This window comes from Leptopilina heterotoma, unplaced genomic scaffold (assembly GCF_015476425.1).
Source record: "Leptopilina heterotoma isolate Lh14 unplaced genomic scaffold, ASM1547642v1 Lhet_177, whole genome shotgun sequence".
Taxonomy (NCBI): Eukaryota; Metazoa; Arthropoda; class Insecta; order Hymenoptera; family Figitidae; genus Leptopilina; species Leptopilina heterotoma.
Genome location: NW_025110893.1, coordinates 134,159 through 157,141, shown reverse-complemented (window position 1 = coordinate 157,141; position 22,983 = coordinate 134,159). Strand labels below are relative to the sequence as shown.

Sequence of the window (22,983 nt, the reverse complement as noted above, 5' to 3'; positions counted from 1 at the left end):
GTTACGTCCCGTTCAAGAGTGCTATTGTGGACTCAACCTTAGGTTGCGTCGAAAAATGTCCGCGTTCACACCCTCTGTAAAGGTATTTCTACAGTTGCTAGCAAATGTTTTATTTGTCGAGACTAGGGTGACCAGACGTCCTGCTTTGGAAGGACATGTCCTTATTTTTTAACGTCTGTCCTGCTGTCCTGCCTTTTTTTACTAATGTCCTGCTTTTTCATAAATTTTAATATTTGCACTAGATAATATTCGAATAGCAACACAGCTTTTATGGTTAATATACAATAAGTATAACAATGACTTACTAAAAAAATTTGAAGTTCAAAAAGTATTTAAAAACCTAAAAGACTTCTGTGGTACTTTTTGATATTTAGTTAAATTTTTTTGTATTTACAATTTTAAGTACCTATTATGGCAAATTATTTTTAAGAATATATAAAGCATATTCAGGAATATAATATTTGAAACTAATTAAAATTTGTCATTAATTAATAACTGTATTTATTACAGGAATAATATTTATTTTATTTATACAGCGTGCAACAATTAAAATTTTTATTAACGAAGAGAAGAAGAGGGGGAAAAAGTGGAGGTAATGTCCTGCTTTGTCAACTAAGACATATGGTCACCCTAGTTGAGACGCCTTATTTCAGGGATTTTCCAGAATTTTTAACTAAAATTCTTCTTTAATTCAATTATTTTTAATAATTTTTGAAAAAGTTCTTTGAGATTTCTTCAATTCCATTTTTTTACAATTAAATTTTGCGAAATTTCGTTTATTCGAAAATTCTTCAATTAAATATTATATTAGAAAATAAAAACTTTAAATAATTTCAAAAAAAAATTCAATTACATCTAAAAATTTCACTCTTTATTTCTTTTAATATTCAATTATTATCTAAAACTTTATCTGGAATTCATTTTTAAATGAATTCTTATTAAAGCGTTCTATATGAGAAATCAATTACTTAATTACAAAAATAAATAATTTATTGAATAATTAAATACGTCTTAAAATTTAACTCTTATAAAAAGCTTTATAAAATTTTTTTAAAATAATTGCACTGATACGAAGAATTTTATTAAAATTTTTAAAATAATTGAAATATTGCAAAGAATTTTATTAAAATAGTAGAATATTAAAAGCATTGAATTGAGTAAAATTTTTGAAAATAATTGAAATTTTGACAAGAATTTTATTAAAATTGAAATTTTATTTTTATACATTTTGAAAATAGTAAAATAGTAAAAGTTATTTTGAAAATAATAACTTTTAATATTACATTTTAGTCCCTCCAGCCTGAAGTGTAAATGCACCCTAAAGTCTGCACCCCGATGATTTGAATTCCCAACGATATCTTCCCAGCACTGCCCCCCTGGTTCTCATGATATGAATGCCCCTTAATAAATTTCGGAACTTTGGTTTTTAAGTTCTTTTAAGATTCAGATAAAGAGGATAAAGATTATTTTCGTATTGCAAAAAGAATGATGTTAGTATGACAAGCACTAGGTTCACGACTTTTAATTAAACTTGTCCGCTGTTCGATTCATTGCGTTACTTTATTAGGAATTGCAATTATATCAATTTGATAGCTACCGAGTGTGGGCGCTGAACGGGTAATAACGAGTGTTCAGTGGTTAGTAAATTTCATTTTATGTGATAAAAAAGACAAAGTATTAACTTGACTTGCTAAATTCTTTCCGAGGCAACAAAATTTTGTACTGTCACGTGCTAAATTTACAGTAGGATTTGAGCAGACCTCTTTGAATCGCCGCTTTTTCTAGCTCCAAGTGGTATCAATGTTGTCTGGCAATGGTGTGTAAAGAGAACGTGGTATCATGGTTCGGAAATTTGTCCAGGTAATTTTTTTTATACTTATCACTTTTCTCTCATTAGTTTCACATTTTTACATATGTCAATGTTTTTTCTTCCTTTATTTCTACTTTTAGCGAATTAGAGCTCATTTCATTCACTCTCCCTCCCTCCCTCCCTCTCTCTCGCTTACTTAATGGTCAGTTTTTCAAACTTAACTCAAAAAACTGTTATTCTTTTTACCCTAATTATTACTCTATTCTTTTATGACTAAGGCAGTCAATGAATTGACATGTGAGAAAATTTAATTACTTTTTTTCTCTACTTCAATCTCCACCCTTTTTTTCCTCCCACTCACCGATCTCTCTTTTATTCGCATCTACATGCGCCCTAAAAGCGTTGACCCTTTAATTAATTTAGAATTCAATTTTTTCAGTTATATTATTCACGATTTTCAAAATCAATTAATTTCTCCCAAGGGATTTCATTTTCTAGAAAAATACAATTTCATTCTTTCTGCAACATTTAATTTCTTTTTTCATTTTTGTCATATTTTTCTTTGATGGGACATCAATTTTAGCAGGTTTCGCACTCATCTACTAAAATCTACTATTTACTACTTTATTCTCAATATCTAGTATTTCCATGAAATTTCACAATAGAATTCAATTATTTTCATAAATAATAAAATTTCCACAAGAATTCAATTAATTTGGAATAGTATTTTCAAAAAAATTTCGAAAAAGTCATTTATTTAACAAAATTTTGATACAATTTTTCACAATAATTCAAATTTTTTCACTAATAATTACATTTTTCATGGAGAAATTAAATTTATAAACAAAAAATTTTAATAAAATTCTTCCCAAAAATTCAATTATGTCGATAAATAACAAAATTATTCCCGAAAATTCAATTATTTTGAGGAAATTTAATAAAATTCTTTGCAAAATAAAATTATTTTCATAAATAACAATATTCATCACAAGAATTTATAATTTTTAAAAGTAATAAATTTTATTTTATTTTTTTCTACTTTCCAGACAGAAGAAAAATATTTTAGTTCACTATAAAAATAATTAGATACTGAAGATTAAGTAAAATTATTCGGAACATCAATAGATTTTTTTAAAACATTGTTATTATTTTTTCACGGGAATTAAGATTTTTAAAAATTCCAAATTCAGTAATTTACAAGAATTGCTACTGTAACTTATCAAAAAGTATTTTCAACTTTTCAATTCAATTATTTTTTAGAAATTTTAACAAAAATTGTTTTTTGAAATTTAACCTATATTAATTTAATAATATTAGTAATATTAATTTAACATTCTAATGTATGAAAATAGTTACTTATAATAATATTGTAGAAAAATGAATTGATATTAATGCAAAATAGTTTTTTGAAAATTTATTTTCTATAAGAAACACAGAATTTTATTTATTTTAATGTCTTGTTCTATGCAGAATTAAAAAATTAACTTTTATAAAATTCACATGCTATTTGTTCTAATTAGTTTAAATTTTTACTAATTGAAATTTAAAGATCAAATTTTGTGATAATATTATTGCAAAAAATTTTATAAATAAACTTATTTTTTGAAATTTTTTTTATTTTAAAATATTAAATTTTTTATAACACTTTATATTAACTTTTATACTATTTTTTGTAATTTTTGTAACTTTTTATAATTTTGAATCTGAAATAATTTAATTTTTGTATAGAATTTTATGAAAATAATTAAATTCTTTTGAGAAATTCATTTACATTTTTTGTTCACCCTAAAGTCCAATGTACCTACTATGTTTAAAAAACATTTTGGAAGTTACCCATCTTCCATATTTGTATGAGAAATCACATAAGTTAGAGGATTGTTTTGGAAACTACGTATCTTTCAAGTTCTGTTCAAAAACTACACTGAAAAAAAAAGTATTGAACCAAGAAAATTTTTCTTGGTTGAAGCAAATCGTGGGATTGAATATGGCCAAGACTATTAAAGTATTGATTCAAGAAAACGATTTTTTGACATAGGATATTTGGGAGAAGAACATATATTCTTGATCCAAGAAAATATGGAATTCGACCAAGAAGTTAATCGACTTGTACGAAATATAAAATGTATTAAATGAATAAAATATTTTCTTGATCTAAGAATATATATAGATAATTGAATTATTTTATTTGATTCATTCAATTTTTTGTAACATTCGTTCAAGTAATTCAAGATTTAAATGAAGAAAACATTTATTTTGTGAGAGAACGCAGATATTCTTGATCCAAGAAAATATGGAATTCGATCAAGAAATTAAGTAGAATGTAAGAAATGCAGAATATATTGATTCAAAATCATTTATGTATCAAATCAAGAAAGTATGTTCTCTGTCCAAGAAAATATTTTCTTGATTTGAGAAAATTTATAGATTTCAATCAAAAAAATACTTTCTCAATACAAGTAAATTATTTACTTAAATTACCCCTCCCCCCTTACCCCCATCCCATCTTTTCTAATACTTAGGTCAAACATTTTTACACGGAGAGAAATTTATAGTAGTGGGTAACATAATTGTGGTTAGGGTGACCATCTTTAATGCTACGTATACAGACAGCTATCTAGATAGTCACCGTTACCATCAATATCATCAGGAGTAACATCTTGGTAGTACGGGGTAGCATAACTATATTTTTTTTAGCATCTGTGATGGTTGGCAGTAGCATAATAATAGTATCGTGTAACATCATCTTTTTAACATCAAAATCTGACTATCCATTTCTCTCAGTGTATTATTTAATTAATTAACATTTATATTTTTTATTTAAATAATTAAATAATTGTTATTTTACATATATATTTACATTTAATTATTACTTAACACAAATATAACAAATATACCTTGAAAGAAAATTTTCCACGGTCGGAGGAATTGAACTCGGGTTGCACGCACCAGAAGCCGTCACGCTACCACTATGCCATACTAGCCTCAATGGACAGTTTTCAAAAACTGATATTTAAGTTGCATATACATTTGAAGAAAAATATTTTCTTGGATTAAGAACACCGGCATTGTGTTAAGTAAAAAAAAGTTTCAAAGCAAATAAATAAAATGATTCGATTCAAGAAACATGAATTCTCCACACAATACTTTATTATTTCGCTTAAGAACATGATATTCTAGATTCAATACTTTTTGGTACTTCGGAAAAGTAAAATATTTGGTTGAAATAATTATATATTGAGTTCTGACAAATACTAAATTGTTAATTCAAGAATTCTGTTCAATGCTAATAATTACTTGACACAAGAAAATGAATTTCTTTCTTCAAATAAATATGGGATTAATTGAATATAATTTTTAATCAACTTGAAACAAATATTTACTTATATTAACCTTCGTATTTTCTTGAACCCATGTAGCACGTAATATTACAGTAACATTACAGTAATATTGCCCGGTAATATTACTGCAATATTACATTAAGATTAAAGGGGCGCATGATTATTCCCCAAATGTCATTTTTGCGAAATGTCATTTTTGCGAACTGCACTTTTGCGAAAAGTCATTTTTCCGAAATGTCATTTTTGCGAAATGTCATTTTTGCGAAAAGTCATTTTTACGAAAAGTCATTTTTACGAATTGTCATTTTTGCGAAAAGCCATTCTTGCGAAATGTCATTTTTGCGAAAAGTCATTTTTACGAAAAGTCATTTTTACGAATTGTCATTTTTGCGAAAAGCCATTCTTGCGAAATGTCATTTTTGCGAAAAGCCGTTTTTGCGAAATGTCATTTTTGCGAAATGTCATTTTTACGAAAAGTCATATCAGCGAAAAGCAAATTTTGCGAAATGTCATTTTTACGAATTGTCATTTTTGCGAAATGTCACTTTTGCGAATCGCCATTTTTACGAATTGTCACTTTTGCGAATCGACATTTTTACGAAATGTCATTTTTACGAATTGTAATTTTTTCGAAATATCATTTTTGCGAAAAGTAATTTTTGCGAAATGTCATTTTTACGAAAAGTTATTTTTGCGACAAGTCATTTTTGCGAAATGGCATTTTTACGAATTGTCATTGTTGCGAAAAGCCGTTTTTGCGAAATGTCATTTTTGCGAAATGTCATTTTTACGAAAAGCTATTTTTGCGAAATGTCATTTTTGCGAAATGTCATTTTTACGAATTGTCATTTTTGCGAAAAGTCATTTTTACGAAATGTCATTTTTGCGAAAAGTCAATTTTGCCAAATGTCATTTTTACGAATTGTCATTTTTGCGAAAAATACAATAGTGAATCTATATATACTACTAGTTTACTATTGTATTTTTCGCAAAAATGACATTTCGCAAAAGTGACAATTCGTAAAAATGACATTTCGCAAAATTGACTTTTCGCAAAAATGACATTTCGTAAAAATGACTTTTCGCAAAAATGACAATTCGTAAAAATGACATTTCGCAAAATTGACTTTTCGCTAAAATGACTTTTCGTAAAAATGGCTTTTCGCAAAAATGACATTTCGCAAAAACGGCTTTTCGCAACAATGACAATTCGTAAAAATGCCATTTCGCAAAAATGACTTTTCGCATAAATAACTTTTCGTAAAAATGACATTTCGCAAAAATGACTTTTCGCAAAAATGATATTTCGCAAAAATTACAATTCGTAAAAATGACATTTCGTAAGAATGTCGATTCGCAAAAGTGACAATTCGTAAAAATGGCGATTCGTAAAAGTGACATTTCGCAAAAATGACAATTCGTAAAAATGACATTTCGCAAAATTTGCTTTTCGCAAAAATGACTTTTCGTAAAAATGACTTTTCGCAAAAATGACAATTCGTAAAAATGACATTTCGCAAAATTGACTTTTTGCTGATATGACTTTTCGTAAAAATGACATTTCGCAAAAACGGCTTTTCGCAAAAATGACATTTCGCAAGAATGGCTTTTCGCAAAAATGACAATTCGTAAAAGTGACTTTTCGTAAAAATGACTTTTCGCAAAAATGACATTTCGCAAAAATGACATTTCGGAAAAATGACATTTCGCAAAAGTGCAGTTCGCAAAAATGACATTTCGCAAAATTGACATTTGGGGAATAATCATGCGCCCCAGATTAAAATGTCCGCCTCATGGTAATATTACCCGTTAATATTACAGTAATGCTATAGAAACATTACTGTAAGGTTGCAGTAACATTACTGTAATGTTACGAGCTAATGTTACTGTAATATTACACAGCTATATACAGGGAATAAAAATGGCTCTAAAATGCATACCTAATGAATAAACAATAAATTTGTTCTTATTTTATCATTGCAAAAAAAACTTTTTTGAAATTTTTTCAGAAGCGTGTAATATTACTGTAATGTTGCTGTAATATTACAGTAATGTTGCAGTAATATTACCGCGTAATATTGCTGTAATGTCACTGTAATATTGATGGGTAATATTACCATGAGGCGGACATTTTAATCTTAATGTAATATTGCAGTAATATTACCGGGCAATATTACTGTAATGTTACTGTAATATTACGTGCTACATGGGAATCAGGATTATATGAGCGTTGAATTAAGTAAAAACTTTTTTAAAGGAAAGAAAAGAATGATTTAATTCAAGATCTTACACTTAATTGAATAGAATAAATAAAATATTTCATTCCAGAAAATATAACATTCTCGCAAGAAATTAATGATTTTGAAACATGAGAATATACACGGAAAGAAAAAGTCCGTCAACCATTAATGGATTAGTATATTACTTTGAGACGGGACTCTTTTTCCGTTGATGGTTACTTAACTTTACTTAACGATTGAAAACGAGTCATGGATTGATTAGAATGCCAGTATGTGACCAATTGTTTTAGATTTAATGCTGAATTGTTATCAATGGCTGTTTGAATGTTTACGAATCATTAGTGAAAGTTTGTGAAACGTTAGTTGACTCGTATTCTAAATCGGCGCTCTTCACTAGCGCATTGTTGCGCAGTGTACCGATGCGCATTTCTTCCGGTTTCTCTATAGTCCATGTGTTTTTGCTGTCTGCTATACATATCCCTATATACTATTATGTGTAATGTGAATATTTAACTTAACTAATAATTTGCAGTTGAATTGCTTCTAGAAATTGACCTCGATAAAAATATATTTTCTTTTATATTTCTCGCTAATTAAAAAGTAGTTATTAGTGCAAAATCATTTCTCACAAGTTGTGAAAAATTTTGTTATTTGGTATATAAGAACAGTTCGCTTCTAAACTTAAAATGTTATAAGTGTGCGTTTCTACGTGTAGTTATTATAAGTGCGAAAATGTGTTGGTCTAAAGCGTCTAAGAGTGTAAATAAAATATCGGAACTGTGCAACGAAAAAAATGTGTTCATTCTGTACCAAATAGTGTCTAAAATTAGGGATAATTCTGAAAGAAGTTGAATTTTTTGAATGCTTTTGACAGTCATAGAAAATTTAATAGACAGTTTTCTAAATTTTAGTGAACGAGTTTTATATATTGATGACAGTTTTCTAAATTTTAGCAAGCAACTCGTCACTGATTGTGACTCAAAGTATGTTATGCATTCAATGATTTTGTGTCCCGTCTCAAAGTAATATACTAGTCTATTAATGATTGACGGACTTTTTCTTTCCGTGTAGAAATGCTTCAAGTAAAAGAAATGCTTAGATTAATTAATATTTCTTTGAAACAAAATAATTTTTAATTGAGTTGAAACAATTATTAACTTGTATTAATCTTCCCATTTTCTTGGCTCAAGACTATGGGTGTTGGATGAAATAAATAGTTGCTTTAAAGGAAATAAAAAAATTATTTGACTCAAGATACCAAATGACTCAAGGTAAATTACTTGACGTGAGAACATGATATTCTTGATTCGATACTTTTTCGAGACTTGGCGCATGTAAAACAGTTCGTTTGAAACAGTAAGATATTTACTTATGTCAAACCCATATTTTCTTATTTCAATAACTTTGATCAATGCTCAAAATTACTTGACACAAGAAAATAAATTTCTTCCAATAAGAAAATATGGGTTTGTTTCAAATAAATCAGGTCAAGAAAATGCATTTACTTGATTCAATGAACTTTTTTTTTCAGTGTACGTATCTCTGACAGTCGCTTTAGAAGCATTGGACAATCTCTATTTGTTGATATATCCTTATGTTTTTTGACCTTAGGAATTCAAAAATTATATTTTTAAAAACTTATTCCGAATGTGTGTAGGGGAGAGTGGGGCAAACCGGCCATACCTACGGTTTTTTGACTCTTGTGACTAAACGAATCAACCGATTTCATTTTTCGATGGCTTGTTTGAAAGATCATTTAATTGTGCAACTTTTTCCCAGAGGCACCTATACTTTATCTTTTATTGTTTAGTTGCTGTGTTAACTTTAAAAAATTTTGCAAACTGGCCGGTTTACCCCACCCCCGGGGTAAACCGGCCAGTTGGGTTTTTTATCTACAATATTGCATTTGTATAATCTACAATAACAATAAACATAAAGAATCATGTGAACAATGGTTGTAATAATGTAAATAATAATACAGGATTGAATTTTAATTAAATAAATAATTTTTTTAAATAACAAAAAAAATGTTTGAAATTATTAGGAAAACAATATTAAAGGGTCTAATTCTCATTGGAAGATAAATATTTTTCATTGAAAGTAAATATTTTAATGAAAAAAACATTCTAATTAATAATAATTTTTTTGAAACTCTGATACAATGATAATATCCTATGGCCGGTTTGCCCCACAGGCTCATTTTGAGAATAAATATTTGTTTAAAAGAATCGCTTTGCAAATTCATCAAAGTTTTTAGTGGTAAATATTCCTGAGGTGTGTACCTTCAAAACCCAAGACCTAATATTTGGAAATATTACACGATTTCCTCAAAATTTCCTTAAGAAAAAATTCGTAAAAGTGTAGAAAAAAACTAAAAAAAAAACTTTTCCTCCCAGCGTTGCATAAACAAATGTAAAAATTGTCAAATTTAAAAAATAAGGTATACTACACATGGTTGTTTCAAATTTCTAAATAGCACTTTTTACAATTTCGTCATTTCGGAGATATTGACACCTGGCCGGTTTGCCACTCTCCCCTATGTAAACATTATATTTTAATAAATATCTCGAGACATAAAATGAGAGTACTTTAAACTGTCTAAATTTGAATGAGCGAAATTTCACTGATTACCAGCTATAAGTATACCACAGATTCCAATTAGCGTATATGCGCTAATGAATCAGTGAAAAAAAAAGTCTTTTGTCCGTAACTTTTAAAAAATGTTAGGACACATACTTTAATACGAATTGATGAGATTAGTAAGGAAAAATGTAATTTGAAAATTTTTAAATGTACTTTTGTCAAAAGTGACGACATCTTGAAGAATCATCCATATAAAAATAATAAAATCCTAAACTATTAACTTTTCTCTGCGTTCTAGTTCATAACCATAAACTTTAATTGTTAAAAACATTTGTTATATCCTTGGGATAAATATTCTTTTCTGTGATTGGCAGCTTGGCAATGAGTTCTTGTGTAGTAGACAATAAACAAATATCCATAAATCATCTTTTAGATAAAATAAACGTGTTCATTATAATTGCAATAAATTTCCATGAGTTCTGCAATTAGATGCGTAACAAATATATCGTCCTTCTTATTTGTGATACACTTATGGTGAATAATCAAGTATGGGTATCAAATGAAAATTTATTAGGTCCATAATTGTAGAAGTTAACGGGGGGGCTTTAAGTTTTTTTGTTCTTTTTTAATTCTTTTCTTGTTATATTCTGATTTTATAAAATTCCAATTGTTTCTGTAAGAAGTGTTTTTTCAGCCAGATAATATTTATTTTTTGTGGTAGTTTCTAAAGCAAACAGTTTTGGTTCAAACTTGCTTTTTGTTTTTGTAACAGTTGTCATTTCTTCTCCTGGTTGGTCCTACTTCAATCATGCTTAGCGTCGGAAATTTTCAGTGACTCCATTTTATTTTTAGTTTTTTATGCTTTTGAACGACCGCGGTGTGTTTGGAAGAGAAATCACCAATGAATTGCCTTACTGAGTTAAGACGAAACAATAATTGATCAGCTGATTGATCATCCTTGTGAATTTTCCAAAGGCTGGGTGCATACCGAATTTTATTTGAAAATTTTGCATTGATGAGTTGTTTATTTAGTGATACAGAATACAAAAAAAACAGTAAGAACTTTTGGAACCCCAAAAATTTTTATTTTTCCCGAAAAACAACCAGAACTCTGAAAACAGCTATTTTCTTTAATTTTGATACAAAGGAAGTTGTGAAAGTTTATATTTCATTTTTTATATAGGTAAAAAAGTTATTTCAAAAAATACAAATAACAATTTGTTTCAAATTTTGAAAAAATGGAAAAGAAAAAATTTTGATGATATAGGGCGACTGCACTAATGGTGGATCAAGATGCCTTAAGATTCTTATTTTTACTTTAAAGTCTTATTGCTTGTTTTTTAGACAAATTTCAAGTCTATTATTTATAGCAGTATTAGAGTTGCACGTCAAGCCGATATGTTCCTTTGTCTTGTATTATTTTGTTCGAATGACAAGAAATTGAAACAACAATCTTTTCATTCATTCAATTGTTTATTCATTTAAATAAATATTTAAATTATTAATTCTTCAAATTAAAAATATTAATAAATAATTAATTATTTAATCTATTATTAACATTGTAATATATTTACACTCAAGTTAAGTAAAATATTAAATAGGTGTTTTAACAAGTAAAGCTGGATGAGAAGATAGTGGACTGGATGGCTCTAAAATATCTCCCGTTCAGATTTTTCGATGATGATACAACACAAAAATTGTTTTTTTATGAATCCCTTGTCTAAAATTCCTAAGCGTAATCGATCAAAAAGTATGATTGTAGACAGCAAGACAGCTTTTCGAAAATGAAATTGAATGTTCAAAAAATCTTTCAAAGCAATACATCTAAAATGTCATTCACTATGGAATGGATGCTTGGACTGCAATGACTCATCGCGGATTTAACGCAATTTATTGACGATGATTGGATATTGCACTCAAATGTTATTGATTTTTGTCCTTGTTATAGTAGTCATTCTGATAAAGATTTGACGAAATTTTTTCACGATGCAGTTGTTAATTATGGAATAAAATGTAAAGTTTTGGGCATAACACTTGACAATACGTTAGCAAATGATCGGTTCATTTTTGAGTTATCTCTCTTGATGTCATTCGACTATAAAAACCAACACTAAAAATGCTATGCACATACAGTAGGATCTTTCAATAGTGCAGTTCTGAACAGTGCAGTCATTAGTGAGTTGAGTAGACAAGGGGTTTCGGGGGGTAAAGGGAAAGGGAATCTGTGACGTCAAATACAGTGCCGTCGCTCATTTGATTATTTAGTATCATTTAGTGGTGCCCGGTATTTAGTAGTGGGGGACCCTTATTTTTCTTAATACGGACCTGAATGTTTTAGTTTTTGCACGCTTCGAACAGTGCACAATATTGCAATGCAATGTATGTTGAAAGTATTGAATCTTGCTGATGTCAGTGATGATGAGCGTGAAGGAGAAATTAATGAAAATGATGTTGAAAAAATTGGTCTTGGTGAAGAAAATCAAGAAGATGAAGGTGGAGTAGATGAGGTCTTAAATAATTATATCAAAACACACCAAACGGGTTCACTACTGTTTAGAGTTCGAACATTATTCACACTTCTGAAGAGATTCGAACAATGGACTAGCAAACTGAAATCCTGTTGCGAAATTTGTGTAACAAAAATATTGATACCCAACATCGATGAAAAGACAAGATGGACTAGATGTAATTCGATACGTGCGATGATACATTTAGCTATTCGTATGCACCCATCTATAAATTTATTAACACAAAGTAATTCAGATTTGCGAAAATTAATGATCAGCGAAGAAGAACGGGTCTTGTTGTAGGAAATTAACAAGCACTTAAGTCATCAATCTGCAAAATCAAAAGCAAGAAAAAATGATTATCAACAAGAATTAAATTACTATTTTGCTGCAGATAAAGCCGTAGCTACAATCGATGTCCTAAAATGGTGGAAAGATCAGCAGCAACAGTGCCCGAACCTTAGAAAAATGACTCGTGATTTTTTGGCAATACCAGCGACATCAGTATCTTTAGAAAGTTTATTTCCTCGAGCTGCATTGAAGATCAGAAAACACCGCAATAAGTTAAATGACAAATCTATTTAGTCTTTGCTGAAATTGTGCATTTATTACTTATTTCTTGATTAAATTTTTATAATTTAAAAAACACTTAGAAGGTTAGTGTAAAATAATTCATTAGATATTATACTAAAAACATAACATTACTCACTTATTTCTTGAATATTTTGCTTGAAGTGCAATTCTAAGCAGTATGGAATAAGAAGGTTTCAATAGACACTTTCTTTAAGGATAGACTTAATTTTGTCAATGACCCTATTGTGGATCACTGTTTTTATGAAATCATAAATCCATTAAAACCGACTACCTTCAAATCCTATTTTTTAAAGAAGGTAAATGAAACAACCTGCTGAGGTATAGCAAATAAAGCACTGGATTCGGATTTATTATTACTCTATATTACTTTCTCGAATTCTGCTGTGAATTCTTTAAAATCGTCATCTAGTCACATAGATTTTGTATTCCCAGAAAAGATAGCTACCATAAACGGTTTATAGATATCCGGTTCGAAATATAACTTGCAGAGGATGATCCAAAGATTTAACAAGTCAGATTTAAAAAGAGGCAAATAATCAATATTAATTTGTAGCCAAATAGTATCACTGTTGTGTATTTCTGCGTTTAAAACATTTGCCATTCCTTTTTCGAGACCAAAGTATACAAATTCTCCTGGTTAACCATCACTTCCAAGCATTTCCTTTATTTCGTAGTGTGCAGAAGATGTACTCAACAAAGTTTTGGCGTAAGCAGGTAAATCAGGTATCAACCGCTTCCTTAAAATTTTTAGCAATTGGTCTAGATGAGTTTGGCAAATGTTATTTTCGATTGCCCAGTCACGTGCAATATTTTTCATTTCAAAAATAAATTCTAATTGTTTATATCAGGGACTGTCACGGAATCAAAACAAAATTAAAAAATACTATTGTTTTGATTCGGATATGGGTATCAGAATCAAAAGTAGTCTTTATTTAGTTTCGATTCAGATTACCGAATCAAAAATAAATATTGTTTACGTTCCGATTTCTATATCAAAATCAAAATTCCACTCTGTTTAGTTTTAATTCCAATATCAAAAGTCTTTCCTTTTTAATTATGATATGAATATCTGAAATTTTATTCAATAGCAAATAATCAGAAGTAGAAATTCGAATCGAATTCGGTTTCCACAAGAAAATCGAATGTAATTTGAAGTAGACTTTTGTTTCGTTACTGTATCAGAATCAAAATAGAAAGTGACTTTTGTTTCTATATCAGCGAACAAAACTAAAGTGGAATGGACTTTTGTTTCGTTACCAAATCAAAATACATTAATAATTTCGTTTTGTTTTAACGTATCATAACGAAATCAAAATTCGATTTCCGTGAAGGTCCCTGGTTTATATAAATCTGAAGAAGGTGTGTTCTAATTTAATAATATGAGATTTAAAGGTATTTTTGTTTTACTTTTATAATATTTTTTTAATTGTTTTCAGTTATAAACGCATTGATGTGATGTGCACGCTATTAAATATGTGCTTGCCCTTTGAAATGCGGTATATCGGTACCTGCGTCGAGGACCAAGGGAAGCGGGATTATAATGATCTACGTGATACAGAGCACCATGCTAACAGTGTCATGGAATTAACGGAATTGACATCTGAAAGTGTTACAGAAAAACGTACACGAAGAAAACTTGTTCTTTACATGGCGTTATTGCATTCTTGTAACTATGCTTGTGCAGTTGTTCTTTACAAGAATTTAGCCAATTTGGATGTACAAGAAGTTATAAACGTGTTAAATGGGACCAGTTCAAATCAAGAAGATCAAGCTCTTGAGGAACTCCTGCTGCTTTACGCAATGGCACTTAACCATCCTGCTTTTACTTACGATCAAAAGAATACATTTGGCAACATATTTGTTAAACTTCAGGAAGAGGAGGCTCGAGTTAATACTGCCAAGTCGACTACTTTGACGTCCAACAAAGCAACCCAAGTAATGTCTTTTTATATTTTTAGACTTTACTAAAAACGAGTTTAAATCATTTTAAATATTGCAAGTATTTAGACTAATGCACTCAGGTATGGACCATGTTATGGTAAGATTACGAATTTAGATTTTTTTGTCAACTTATTATTCTTCAGTCTGAAAATCTTTACGCACATTGTAATTGAAAGCCAATTACGGACAGACTGAGTTGAATATTTCCTTCTAAACATTAAGTGGTTCATAAATACTTTTTCAAATTGTACACAGAACATAAAGTTTTTATGACGTGAAGCTGATTTAGGCTTTTACAGCAGCAGCATTTATCCTTTTTTGAATTCGTTCTGAAAATACGTCATTTTCTGAAAAAATCGGTGCTTGATTCATCAAAATCGGTTGAAAATTTTCCGAGGTATAAAAGAATAAAGAAAATGTAGCGTCAAAATTTAAACTAGTATAACTCCTACAATTTATTAAATTTTAAAAATTCCTTTCGCTAACTATTTTTTCTCATAATATACTACAATTTTATCAAGTTTCATTAAAATCTACGAACCACTTGTAGATTGTGATATTTCTGACGCGGACTCACCCAATAATAATAAAATTATTCAAAGAATACATATACTAAAAATATCTTCTATATTTAATTTGGTGTTATATTTTCAGAGTTGTTTACCCTATGTATCAAACGATCGTATGATAGATGTTGAATTAGGATCTAACTGCATTGTTCCGTCAACAATGCCAACCTATCCTGGTGAGTATTGAAATCTAGTTACTTATCAAAAATCCCTTCCACGTCAGGAAACTGTAGAAAATAGAGATTAAATTTTTTTATTTTTATAGTATAGATATTTGTGATCTAAGTGGGTGATAAAACATTGTCCTAAATAGAATAAAATGATTTAAGGAGGTTTATCCCAAAATCGATTTTTAACAGATTCTTGTAAAATTTTAAAGATATCAATGGCATTATTTTTGGGTAAGTCCGGGGGAGATGGCCAGTTCAAATATCTTACAGAATTTTTAAATTAATATCACTTATTATGGGTTATTCTTCAACCTTTTGTGATTACTAATAAATGTAAACAACAGATTGTTGAAAAATAATTAAAATGTAAGCGCAATCCTTCTTTATTTTTTTTTTTGCATGGGTCCAAAATAATTTAAGAGAATTTCAGATTTCTTATTGCTATATTGTTATTTTTTAACGGATTTTTTAATTTAAAGTTTTATTGAGTGGTGCATAACCCACGCTTCGATATAAAAAAAATGGATGGAAAAATTATTTTATTTATTAATATTTTGATGTTTACTTTTGTCATGTATTTTTGGGTGCGATGGCCATTAATGACTCTTATTTAAAATTTTTTATGTTAATGTTAGATACTTGAGAAATATTAAAGAAAAACAAATTAAAAATGTCTGACACACATGTGACCATCTCTCCCGGAATGTCCGTTAGAGATGGCCAAATGCACTTTTTACAAAATGTAAATTTGAGATTGTTCCTATGAAAATATTTTATTTTTCGTTACTTCAAAGTTAAATGTTCAATGTTTAATTATCAATAAAAGTTTAGACATAAATCGCTTTTTTATAATTTTTACAGTACTTAAAAAAAACTATGGCCATCTCCCCCAGACTTACCCTACATGTGTGGTTAAAATTTTGTTGAATTCAACCGTACCGTTTTCAAAATATAAATTTATAAAGTTTGAATTTTTACATGGGAATTGTTAAAAAAAACATGCAAAATGACTATGTAAGAAAACGGTTTTACAGATTTTTTTAAAAAAAATTAATATGTTTTAAACGATAATATAATGCAGCTTTTACTAAAATATGGAATTAATTGTTAAGAAAATATTATTCAAAGTTAGCAACTTCTATGCCTATTTGTCGTAAATGAAAAAAAGAAGGGTAGAAGCGGCAACAGCGCCAAAAATCTCTAGAGGAAAAGAATGAATTCGAGAAAAAGAAAGAGATAGGTTGGAACAGAACTGTAGAATAATTGGTATTTATCATTATATTTATGATTGTAGGTGAAATGCGTGGGAATGCAATTTATACGAGTATTCCTCCAGGGCTAAGTATTCCACCTCCGGGCTTATGCTTACCTTCACCTGAGCAAATGTCTATAGGAACTGGCTTAAACTCACAATACGTTCATGTTGGTTTTCCCACAATGAATCACATGCAACCGTGGACTGGGCAGGTTCTAATGGGCAATCAATTAATGTATCACACAGGTGAAATGTTGGCGTATCCACCTTCTCCTTTAGTCAGTCGACAATCGTCACCTTCCCAATCCCGATCTCCTAGTCGCAATAATTCGCCATCTCGAAAAAACAGTTCAGTAGCTCGCACGTCTTCTCAAGTTACTCAGACTGTGTCAAACACTTCAACATCAACAAACGCCACTAACAACCAAACGAACATTTCAAATTCTTCTGCTTCTTTCCTACCTCCTCCTGCATTAGCTTCCGTGAATAGAAGTTTACCTAGTCAACAACCACCCTTACTCCATTCGCGGGCCAACCAACCGCCAATAAATAGCACTGCCTCTTACACTCATAATAATGCTGAAATGACAGCGACTCACGCTTCGTCTTTGTCAAAACAACAACCACCACCTCCTCCTCGACTACGAGCAACTGGTTGTAGTGATTCTTTAAGGGAGACGCTAGGAAAGGAAATGCCCAATTATAAGGGAAACCTGCAAAATTTAACACTTGATGAGGTAAGATTTTAGCGAATAATAAATGCTTGTCAATTGTCAATGTATCTTTCAGCAAAGATTTATTTTTATTTCCTTCATTTTATGCACCACGAAAATGAACCTCGATCTTCTTCGTTATGTTAGAAATTTACAAACAACACATTTTAATTTTGAAAAATGATAGAAACTTTTGCAAAAATTGGTGCAGTAAGGACGCTATTTGGAATTTTTTAATTCGACACTTTTTATTCGAAACAGTATAAGCTGACGATTATTTTGAGCCGTAATAAGTTGATTTTCGTTGATTAGAATTTTGGAAGGAGCTCTGGGCCGGTTGACGTGAAACTTCTCACAAGTAAATTAATTTAATACAGTATTATAATATTAATTATGACAATTAATTAACGCTTAAAAACATGGTCAAATTTTTTAAAAATTTTGATCATTGATTACCTACAATAGTAAAATTGATGTCAAATTAATTGACGATTTCTCTTTGGGTTACAGCGCACCCTGCAAATATTTCGTTTTCTGCGAGACATTATCCACTATTATTTTCCTATCATTTCAGAAAGAAATTATAAAACTTACAGGAAATAGATATTTAATCTTTGTAAAAAAATTTTAAAATACCTATACTTTTATTTTATTATTAACTTGCTTAAATTTTTAGATTAGACGGATGAGTGATGAAGATCTGAAGGATATAGGATTAACTACTAATGCAGTAGGACAATTGCGAAGCATTGTGAAAAGTCAAACATCAAATGGATTAAGTCAAATGACAAATGATAAGAAAGGAGAGTACCTTAATAATTCATCGGCTAGTGGAGATCAAACAGATAACGAGGTAATTTATTTGTCTCTTCTCTAAAATGTCTCAATCAGGAAACATTTATTACGTCAATAATAACACTTCATTCTTCTCTTTGTCTGCTGCTTTTTATAAACGTTATCTATTACTATTGCATGAATTATTAGAAAATGTATTATTTATGTAAAAGATGAGAATTAAATTTACATGAGTCCCGATTCGCCTAATGTTGCAGATGTCATCTCATATGGAAAATAGTGATGTGAATATGAACATGAATGCCAAATTATTATCAGCACAAGAACATTCGCCGATTCCTCAACATCAAGGCCATTATAATATGCCAAATATTAGGCGTTATCCAAACTTACCACCGATGGATACTTCAAATATGCAGATGTACGCCACACCTCCAATGTACACAGCTCAAGCTCCACCATGCTATGCATGTCTTACTGTTCCTTTGGCTGGGATGCAAAATCGGTATTCTAGGTAAAATATCTTACTTTTTAAACAATAATAATAATAATAATAATACCATTTATCATACATTGGTTTAAAGTTTATGTTTCAATTACAAAAAATGCAACAATTCAAAATAATCTAAAATAAATCGTTTATTTATTTAGTAATGTAAACGGGCTTACAATTACTACAACCTGCAATAGGTCTGATAAGAAGTTTTTTCATTTTCTTTTGTAACACAGTGTAATCATGAAAATATTAAAATTTTCAAAATGAACCATTTACAGATGTAATGCTCAGCATGTTTACTGTTTGGGACAACTGCAAGCTTTAAGGTTAGATCCTGAAAATAATCGACAATGTTCTCAAAGCAGTAGTTCGGAGAGTACAGGGAGTCGCTCTCCACCCGAAACACCTCCAGCAGCTCCCTGGGTGGGTGGTGCGGAGGTGAGCTCTCCAGTGCCGACTACCACAGACCACGTCGGTTCCACACCGCTGCATTCTGCCACATCGTCTCTTCTGCCACACCCTCAACCAATGCCACCACCTCCTGAACGGCAGCGGAACCGGAAGAGTCAATCACACGTTATGCGGCACAAGAATCAAATGGTGAATGGAGCAGGACTACCAAATGTTCAGCATTGCATGTCTTTTCCCATGCCGCCGCCTCACTCACAAATCACGTATTTACCGCACGGACATTACCCGAATATGCGACCAAGCAGTGGAGTTTACTCAAACTTTTCACCAGCGGTATTTGCTCGGCCTGCATTTCCGCCCACTTATCAGCCTAATGGAGAGATGCTGTATCCTTACCATGGGCTTCCAGGATCGGGAGGTACGCCGCCACCTCCTCAGAATTCTGTGCCTCTGCCGCAGCCCTACATGCCGCCGCCTCCTGTCGTAACCTACACACCTGCCGTCCCCCCTGTGAAGATATCTTGTTATAATTGCGGCAGCAATAGTCATCTCGCAACTGACTGTAAGGATCTAACTATGGAAGATCTTACTAAAAGAGGTAAACTTCTAAATTATTCTATTATTTCCTTTGTATTCTTAGTCTTCAAAATTATTTGATGGATCACATGTCAACTAGATAAAGTTTTTCGATGGAATGGGCTTTGACTATAAACTGGCTTCAAGGTGTCTACTATTTTTTAGTCATTGAATTCCTAGGTTTTTTCCGGTTTAAGATATCAAATTTTTTTTTCACTACAAGTATATGATGAAGATGTTAAATCCCGTATATTTTTTAAACTTTCATCTTTCAAATTTCATCTTACAAATAACTTAAAATGAACCCCACAAGAGTTACAGTAAAAACAGACTAGACAAAAATTTCAAAATTATCTTTTTCCCAAGAAAATTCGTTCACACAACATTTTTATCGCTCACAGATTGCGCCGTGAAAAAGGCAGTTCCTTCTTCTTCCTTCTTAACAGTTAACTTTAACCTTTCAGAAAAAATACTTTTTCCGAACAAAAATCAAAGTGTTTCCAAATGATAAAGGAAAACCATAAATTGAAATATAACCTATGATCAGATGTCTAAAGAACGGTCTTTTAAGGGTACGGTCGAGAGTGTATATATACACCTTCTAAAATGTGTTTAAACAATTATAATAGCAAAGTTAATTTTCATTTACAAATGAATAATAAATAAAATAAATAAAAATTATTAACAATTATAAATTATAAACAACAGATATTGACATAACATTGTAAATTAAACAATTTTATACTCCACAACAATTAATATTTAATAAAATTATTAATAACACAGCCACACAAAAAAAAAAAGTTCTGATCTGGGGGTCTCACTATGTAGACTTTATGTTTTTTGGGTCGCTGAATCTGAATCCGAGGTCCATTTAACCTCATCAGATCAGGATTTTGACATAACCTCAAAAAACCAATATGGCTGACACATTTTTGAAAAGTTCATTGGATTCGCTTCAAATTCGTTACTCGGGGGTTTTTGGGGTCGCTGATTACGAATTTGAAGTCTGATTTCAAAAATTCAAAATGGCGGACACGTTTTTGAAAAATTCATCGGATTCGCTTGAAATTCGTTACTCTGGGGTTTTTGGGGTCGCTGATTACGAATCTGATGTCGGTTTTTCAAAATTCAAAATGGCGGATCCAATATGGCGGACACATACATATTGGATCCGCCATTTTGAATTTTTGAAATCTGACTTCAAATTCGTAATCAGCGACCCCAAAAACCCCCGAGTAACGAATTTCAAGCGAATCCGATGAATTTTTCAAAAACGTGTCCGCCATATTGGATCCGCCATTTTGAATTTTTGAAATCAGACTTCAAATTCGTAATCAGCGACCCCAAAAACCCCCGAGTAACGAATTTGAAGCGAATCCAATGAACTTTTCAAAAATGTGTCATAGTCATAGTGAGACCCCCAGATCAGAACTTTTTTTTTTTGTGTGGCTGTGTAATGTGTATTTTAAATAAATATTTATTGTTTATAAAATAATTAATAACAAGTTTAGCAGAAGAGGTTGTATATAGTTTTATTTTATTCGTATTTGAATCGACTTTTAAAAAATAAAACAACAAAAAATTTACTTTTTTTGTTTTTCTACTTAAGCGGCGTCCCCTTGAATAATAAAATTCATGATTCAATCTTAATTTCAGCTCATTATCGAATTGACTACTCGAATGCGAAACAACCTGGAGAATGTTCGAGTTCAGAAAAGTGATCCCTTGCCATGAATAACAAATCCGCTATTCACTCTCTGTATTATAAATACTATTGTCATATAATTTATAATATTATATATTTATTATATATAATATTATCACCTTTGATAACATGTATATGATAATGTACGAGTAAAAGATATACTACTGTAAATAGGAAATATATTATGTATATAAAATTATCGTGGCTGTTAGTAACAAAGATAATCAGACACAATATCATTACTACTAAACGCCTTCGTCTGAGGTGTAAATCAAAAAACAAATACTGATTCTAATTAGTTTTGATAGCTAGCATTTTTTTAATTACGACTTGTCATAACTCACTTTGTTATATATATATATATATACTTTTGACAAATTTTAATTTATATTAGTAATTATATTATTATTATTGAAATGATTATTGTTATTATTATTAGTGTAAATACGACGATGATAAATAGCTTTGTGTACAAAATATAAGTAATTTCACATTCTTATAATATTTGTTTTTGAAATATATGTTGCGAATTTAATTAGAAAAACTATGAAAAACGAAAAAAAAATTGTATGATTTTCGACAATACTTTTAATTACTTGTACATCTCGATATATAAAACAATAAGAAATTGTAACACAAAATAGAGAAGAAAAGATTGCCAGTTTAAACGAAAATACCTTATTTAAAATCGAATTGTAGATATATTTTAACACTTCCACATATATAATACTAATGATGTTTAAAACAAAAGAAATGACAATTAAAATATAAATTAGGAGACATTTCTAATTATTATACAATTTAAAAAGTTTTTACAACTGTTAACTTAAGAAAATCTTATAATTAATGTAATCTATGTGAATAAACTTTGATCTTTTCCCTTCACTCAGGTTAACGAGCGTTATAAAAAATTGTTATTTTCGATTCCTTGTTATTAATATATATTTATATTTATATAATATTCAACTTACTAATAACAGTGGGTTACTTTTTGCAATTATTTCAGTTTGAGGCAATGGAACATTTTAACTTATTTTATTAATTTAATCTTATGCTTCAAGAAATTTTCAAATCATTTTTGCAGCTGTTTCTTTGAATAAAGATTTCATTTTCAAATTTTTTACTTCAAATAAAGTTTATTCTTTTATTCTATCCAACAAAGCTAAAATTTTATATAATGTAATGTACTTTCAAGTCTCTTATTAAAAAAAATAGATGTTGACGAAAATCATGTTAAAGTTAAAGAAATCTGCAGAAACATTTCAAGAATTCAAAAT

The 22,983-nt window shown here is 29.8% G+C and overlaps 1 protein-coding gene across 3 annotated transcripts; it reads left to right on the top strand.

Annotated features, from left to right (window-relative positions):
• The first annotated feature begins 1,377 nt into the window (after positions 1–1,377).
• LOC122499862 (zinc finger CCHC domain-containing protein 2) lies at positions 1,378–22,591 on the top strand. Of its 3 annotated transcripts, none has more exons than XM_043608401.1 (9): positions 1,378–1,637; positions 1,786–1,860; positions 14,509–15,007; positions 15,668–15,758; positions 17,047–17,744; positions 18,397–18,573; positions 18,773–19,029; positions 19,290–20,020; positions 21,658–22,591. In XM_043608401.1, exons 2-9 carry the CDS (start codon positions 1,814–1,816, stop codon positions 21,720–21,722), a joined length of 2,565 nt encoding a protein of 854 aa, XP_043464336.1. In that variant the 5' UTR covers positions 1,378–1,637; positions 1,786–1,813; the 3' UTR covers positions 21,723–22,591. The 3 variants fall into 3 exon arrangements, with proteins under 3 accessions (XP_043464336.1, XP_043464335.1, XP_043464334.1); XM_043608400.1 differs by having other exon boundaries at positions 1,748–1,860; XM_043608399.1 differs by having other exon boundaries at positions 1,379–1,637; positions 1,745–1,860.
• Positions 22,592–22,983: the final 392 nt, after the last annotated feature.